Source organism: Cupressus sempervirens, chromosome 10 (assembly GCF_028749045.1).
Source record: "Cupressus sempervirens isolate cs-2001-9-10 chromosome 10, ASM2874904v1, whole genome shotgun sequence".
In the NCBI taxonomy this organism is placed as follows: Eukaryota; Viridiplantae; Streptophyta; class Pinopsida; order Cupressales; family Cupressaceae; genus Cupressus; species Cupressus sempervirens.
Window position 1 is genome coordinate 767,931,981 of NC_143127.1, and position 6,413 is coordinate 767,938,393.

General features: G+C 34.5%; 1 protein-coding gene across 2 annotated transcripts; it reads right to left on the bottom strand.

Moving 5' to 3' along the window:
• Positions 1-2,913: 2,913 nt before the first annotated feature.
• Positions 2,914-4,008, bottom strand: LOC149536120 (uncharacterized). 2 transcript variants are annotated; one of them, XM_089804902.1, is made up of 3 exons: positions 3,812-4,008; positions 3,630-3,721; positions 2,914-3,219 (listed from the first exon to the last, which is right to left on the bottom strand). In XM_089804902.1, the coding sequence occupies exons 1-3, from the start codon at positions 3,981-3,983 to the stop codon at positions 3,148-3,150; spliced, it is 336 nt and encodes a 111-aa protein (XP_089661028.1). In that variant the 5' UTR covers positions 3,984-4,008; the 3' UTR covers positions 2,914-3,147. The 2 variants fall into 2 exon arrangements, with proteins under 2 accessions (XP_089661028.1, XP_089661027.1); XM_089804901.1 differs by having other exon boundaries at positions 3,080-3,219; positions 3,630-3,718; positions 3,812-3,994.
• Between the last annotated feature and the right edge of the window lie 2,405 nt (positions 4,009-6,413).

Below are 6,413 nucleotides of genomic sequence, written 5' to 3' on the forward strand. Positions count from 1 at the left end.
TCAATCAGAACCAGAAACAAGTGTGACTGCTCAAATTCTATCAAAGGTAATCTTATGAATGATAGAGTCCCATTTGGTGAACATAAGAATCCTTTACTATCACCTTATTTTTGGCTCAGAGACCGTGAGATTGAAGAAGTTGATGGCACCCAAATGCCTAATTCTCAACCCATTCAAAGCATAGACAAGGCACTCATGCATATTTGATAAAGAGGAGAGATGGTGCATATGCTCAAATGGTCAAGAAACAAGAATTACAAGAAGAAGATGAAACAGAGGAATCTGATAGGGATAGTGAGAATATTGTTGAGGATGTTTTGGCTAATATGTTTGACACATATAGTCACAAATCTGAGACTTGATGAACATATAGTTACTATTCGATGGATATGTCTAAGGTCCAAGTTTTAGGTCATATAGGTTAATTTTGTACAGGTTAATTAACCTCACCCAAATCTCGTATTTGGGAATTAGTTATTAACCACGAAGAGGTAGTTATTAACCTCTATGTCTATATAAGGACTCCTCTTGGCTTTGTAAAGTGGGGACTTTTTGGTTTTGAAAATAAGGGAACACTATGCTGAAATTTTGATCTAGGGATAAATTTTGGAAAGTATGTACACTTTTTATCTCTAAAATAAAAAAATCTCTATTATCTTCTTGGTAAAAGGAAATGAAATGAGATGTGCTTTGGGTTTCTTATTCTAAAACCAAAATTGTTATATGTTGTAGTAGATATTCTCATGGTATTGTGAGAGTGTTTATGAATAATGAATGTGTTTGATAATACTGGTTGCTTTCAAGCATAGTTCTTGATCACCTTTGTTATTGATCTTGTTTACTCAAGAAGGTTGTAAGGGTGTGTGTTGCATTCGTCCTGAATGGCTTTCTCTTGATCCTTGAAGTTTTAGATTCTTTATTCAAAAAATCCTTTAAAAATCATATCATACGAGGGAGCTGCCTCTCTAAACGCAGAGGAAGGCCACATACCAAGGGCCTATCCAACTATTGTGAACGATTTGCCAAACACTCCATTGGGCAATTTCTACTGTGACAAATCTATTTACCAACACATCGAAAACATTGAGTAATAGCAATTTCACCCATTGACATTATAAAATCTATTATGTATAATAAAAAACAATGGGAAAAAAAAATGCTATAATTGAATCATCCACTTGAATTGCATGAAGAAGCATTAAGAGTTCAAATTAAAAGCCTTATTCTTTTTAAGTAATATTGCTTATTAATACACATTAAATACTATTTAAAAATACACTTGGAGTTATCAAAGTTAACATTTGATGGTTCTTCTCAGGGAATCCAGGTCTTGTTGGCATTGTGAGTGTGGCCCGATGTAGATCTCAAGGAGTTCAATTTTTTTTTCATTACATAAGGGTTGTCATACTAATAATCTCATGGAGGCTCTGACCATTTTACATGTTGTGGATCAATGTTATTTGAGGAGATGACACAATTTGACTCTCAAGTGGTGGTGAATTTTCTTATTTCACAGTTGCTTGAGGATGTTAGTTAGCAATTGGCTTCACTTGTTAATCAAACTCTTCTCTTTTGTACTTGTCTAGAGTCTGGTAGTTTTAATAAAATTCCTTTAGAATGGAACAGAGCTGCTGATTGTTTGGCCAAATAGGCATCTATGCTCAGGATTGGAATATTGTGGATAGGGAACAACTTCCCTTAGACCTATCTCTTGAGTTAAATAACAATGAATATTTTGTTAACAACAATAAAAATTATACTCTTACTTTTCGAGTGCGAGCTTCAAAAATTCCATTGTTAACGACAAGATACCCGAAACAGACTAACAACCACTGTGCTCTAGCATTAAGAAGTGAAATATGGCAATATTCTAGACAACTTAAAAAAGTGACTGCGTGACAAATAGGGCGAGAAATGCACATTTCAATAGACCCATAAAAAAAAGCCATGTTTATTAATTATTTTTTTATAGTACTGTTGACTTGTCCACTACACTTTACTACGCACACCAATTCAATTTCATTGTAAATTTTGCAGGATAATGTAAAGTTATATATCGGCAACAGTATTAAGAAGAAGACATCCCAATTCCCATTGAGATAGCTCGAAATGAGTATCAGCTGGAATATGTTGATTCCATGGTTCGTCAACACAAATCAAGCTGTTGCAAATAATCCTTTCTCTATGTCTTCTAATCATCTACTTTGAACTCTATGCGTTGTAGCATTTAGTTGTAGTTCCTCTCCTATCAATTTTTACAAAACTAAAAACTGAATAACTTTCTTATGTAAATTCTAAAAAATATATATAAAATAATATATTCTAAAAATTATATCTGTCAAATAATATTGCATATGGTATATTAATGGTATTTATGTATTTAACATTATTAAAATTCATATTATGTTGATATTTATATATCTTATCATTGCATATATGATATTAAATTTGTGTTTTTTTAATGTTTTAATAATGATAATAATATCTCAAGTTGATTACATCTTACATACTAAAAGTCAATTCTTTTCAATGACATTTTCAAATATTTTTGACAAAAAAAAATTAACATTAAATATTTTTATAATATAAAATAAAAATTTAAATATTGAAACATTATTCTTTAAAACAGAAAATATAAAATATTTTTTTATAAAGCTTAAATTTCAATATTAGTTCATTTCAAAATTAACTAAAATAACATATAGTAAAATTATCTACAAATGTATAACTGAATAAGAAAATATTAAATTATCTACAAGTTAACCTTAAAAATACATAACTGAATAAGAAAATATTTAATAAAACTTGGTATGTTAAGAGTACATGCGATACTTCATTTTATCTAGTCCCTTAAAGGATGGGACGCTTGTTCCATAAGCCTCTAGCTTTTAGTGTAGAATAATTCCCTGTATCATACATCAATACACATTGTAGCCGTATTTTCATATTCATATCTTGGTCTGTTACCGGGAAAACATCTCATACATACGAAACAAGCCACCAATACAACATTTATCTCCAAGCCCCAACAATGGCACAATCCAAGCACAAAACACTAAACTTTCACAAGACGGCCTAATCTATTCATTAACTTATCCTATTTTTCTATCTGCTTTATGCTCCTCAATATATCACAAAATGTGGTCTTTAATCATGCTGAGGCCCACCTCCTGTATTTGGGCCTGGAGAGTGTGGAGATTTTCCACTCTTTACAGCAGCCTGAATCACAACCACCAAAACATAGATTTAGACAAATATAGTCTTTATCACGAAAACATTATGGTAGTGATGATTTCACCAACGACATTAAACAAGATTGAATTCCCCACCTTGACTGCAGGTGGGTTGTACGTTCTACGTCATAAGAAGTGGTATAGTGACTTTAGCGAAGATATTGATCAAACCATTTGTACCTTCTTTAAATTATGAAAAAGTAGTTCCAATGTAAAACCTATTCGTTTCTAGAATTAGCATTACCAGTACACACTAAAATGACAAATATTTACCGCAGTATCAAAGTTGAAAAGAATCAGTTAAATCATTGACTCCAATAATCAATAAGAAAGGCCTGATTCTACAATACAAAATCACTCATTGTCTAAGGGAATCAATCAATTCTTAGTGCTTACAGTAGAAAATCTTTGTGTTTCTCCTTTCATGGCACCACTCTTTGATGGCTTCTTAAACTCATTGTTACTATTCTCCACCAGATTTACGTCTTCTGAGAGGATGCACAAAAAAAATCAAATATGTGGGTTTCGAAAAGAAAATAAACACAATTGCATGAATATGACAACAAAACAAAGAGTACCCAATTGCACATTTTCCCTTGCTTCTAAGCTGTGAGCAACTTGATCATTGCCAAATGTATGTGCAAATCTGTTGTGAAAAATAGTGGCATATTTGCTCAAAGCCCTTTGATGGGCACTAGTGAAGTTTCGCAAACACAGAGTCCATGTGTTGCTTCTCATTATTCTGCTCATCTTCACCTAGCTTAACTTTATGTTTGATTTTTGCTTCTTCTTCACCTCATTATATACACTTTTTTCTTTCTAAAATTCCAATCTGCAATGGGAAGACTAATCTACATGCAAATACCCCACCGACAGCAGAAAAAGATAAAGATGTTGAAGATTCCATATTGAAAGGCATGTGACCACTAAAGAACAAAACTTAGCCAAATGGCAGCATGATAAAGTCATAATATTAAAGCAACTATAGTGTGAATTCGGTCCAAGCTATTGAGAAGAGCGCCTAAGAGACAGTAAAAGTATTATAAATCGACACACTTCACTTCGACCGGAGCCCATGTTGACTCGTGACTCTGAAGCTCAAGTCAAGTTGATTTTGGAGTATGGAGACGAAGTCAAGCCTAATAATGAATGTTATAAAATTTATACTCTTGCTTTGGAACTTGGAAGTGTGAACATGGCAACATTCTATTTTTTTATTGATAAGATATTTAAAATAAACTCTCTGTTGGTAGCTTTTTTTGTTCTGCTAGGGTTCCATGCATTCTTTGAGTTTCCTTGCATACGACTTTCTATTTGAGCTCTCCTTATGTGTTTATCACCCATCAAACCACATTTATTGCATAATTTTTTAGGCTAGTTTATAATGGCCCAAACAAGTAGTGACCTAGTTGTTGATACTGGGGTTCATGTTGCTGCTTCGGAAAGCCATGGTGCCTCCATTGAACAAACATCCTCGCAAATTCATCCTAAAGGTCTTTCACAAAGTAACCTTGATATTATCCTTCCTTTGCAAGAATTTGATGCTTCTCGTGATTGGTTAGAATAACATACCTTGATAGGGTATTTTGTGGGTAGGACTCCTTTTGAAGCTATGCTCCAAGAATGGGTTAACAAGAGCTGGACTCCTCATGGAGTCCACCTTGATGCTATGCAAAACTTTACTAAAGATTTTTTTTTTTTTTTTTTTAAATTTTGTTTTGCCGACCCGTCTTCGACAGACATGGTTTTTTAATAATGGTCCTTGGTCAGTGCGTTCTTCCCTACTAGTTTTTCAAAGATGGTCGCAAATTTCACTGTCTTTGATGAGAAAAAGCTTAGGGTTCCTATGTGGGTTGAGTTCCTTAGTTTACCCTTGCCATGTTGGCCTTTTATTGAGTCCATTGCTAATACTCTTGGAAAAGTTATTAGCAAAGAACATGAAATTTTTTTCAATGCTCATCCATAGAAATGCATTTGCGTTGAGGTTGATCTCTCCAAGGGTCTCAAGGATTATGTGGAGATCCAAGTTAGTTTCCAAACCTTCTCTTAGAAGCTGTTCTATTCGAACCTTCCAACCACTTGTTATAGGTGCCAGTCAGCAGAACACAAGATTAGGGATTGCCCATTGGCTATGCCCAGGGTTAAACCCCTGCTTAAGGAGGCCCTTGTCAAACCAACAGAAGGGAAACAAAAAGAAGAATGGACTACTGCTAGGCACAACTGCAAGAATTCCTTCGCTCCTAAATAGTCATATGCGGCTACCATTTTGGTTCCTCTTATTTCAATAGGAGCACGAACTCCAGCCATTGTAGGGTCGGCAATGGTTTTGTTGGAACCAAACCCTAGTGTTTTATAGGTTTCAAACCTTGGTAGTTCCCAGGGAATCAAGGCAATCGCAAGGGCTAACACCTCGGTTGTGATTCACACCCCTTTTTCTACTTCATCCATTGCGACTCAGAATGTGTGGCATTCTTGTAGTCCGCCTGGACATGTTGAGAAACTAGAGGAGAAACGATAGGCTATCAGTCTAGAGGATTTTCCTTCTGGCTTTAATTAAGTTTCAATTTTCTTGCAGAATAGTTACTCCTTTCTTGAGGACGAGGAAGACATGGAAGAATTTTCATGAATTTTTTTATCATGAAATGTTCGAGGTCTTATAGACCTCTCCAAAAAGTACTATGTCAGGGATACCCATCATACACTTTGTAATTTAGATTTTCTTTGCATGCAAGAAGTTAAAATCTCTAGTTTCATGCTTTCTGCTATATGTCACATAATTTGGCTAGATTACATTATGTTTTCCTCTCAACATGAATCTAGTAGAGGTGGTGTAGTTACTCTTCTGTCACCTCGTCTTTATTTTGCTATTATTTCACATAGTTTTGACCCCATGCATAGAACAATTTGGCTTTTTATTTATATCAACAATCATTCTTTTGGAGTAGTTAATGTTTATGCTTCCAATGATGCTGGAGAAATATCTGACAACTTGCCTCTAGCTACTTGGGCTATGTGTGGTGACTTCAATATGGTTGAGTTGACCTCTGACAAAGACAACATTTTGTCTTTTTGTTAAACAACTGGGGAAAGGGAATCCTGGTACTACATATGTAATAAATTGGGCCTTTTTGATCCCAATACTAACTGATGTCAGCGTAGTGGAGTGTGGCACACTTGGTC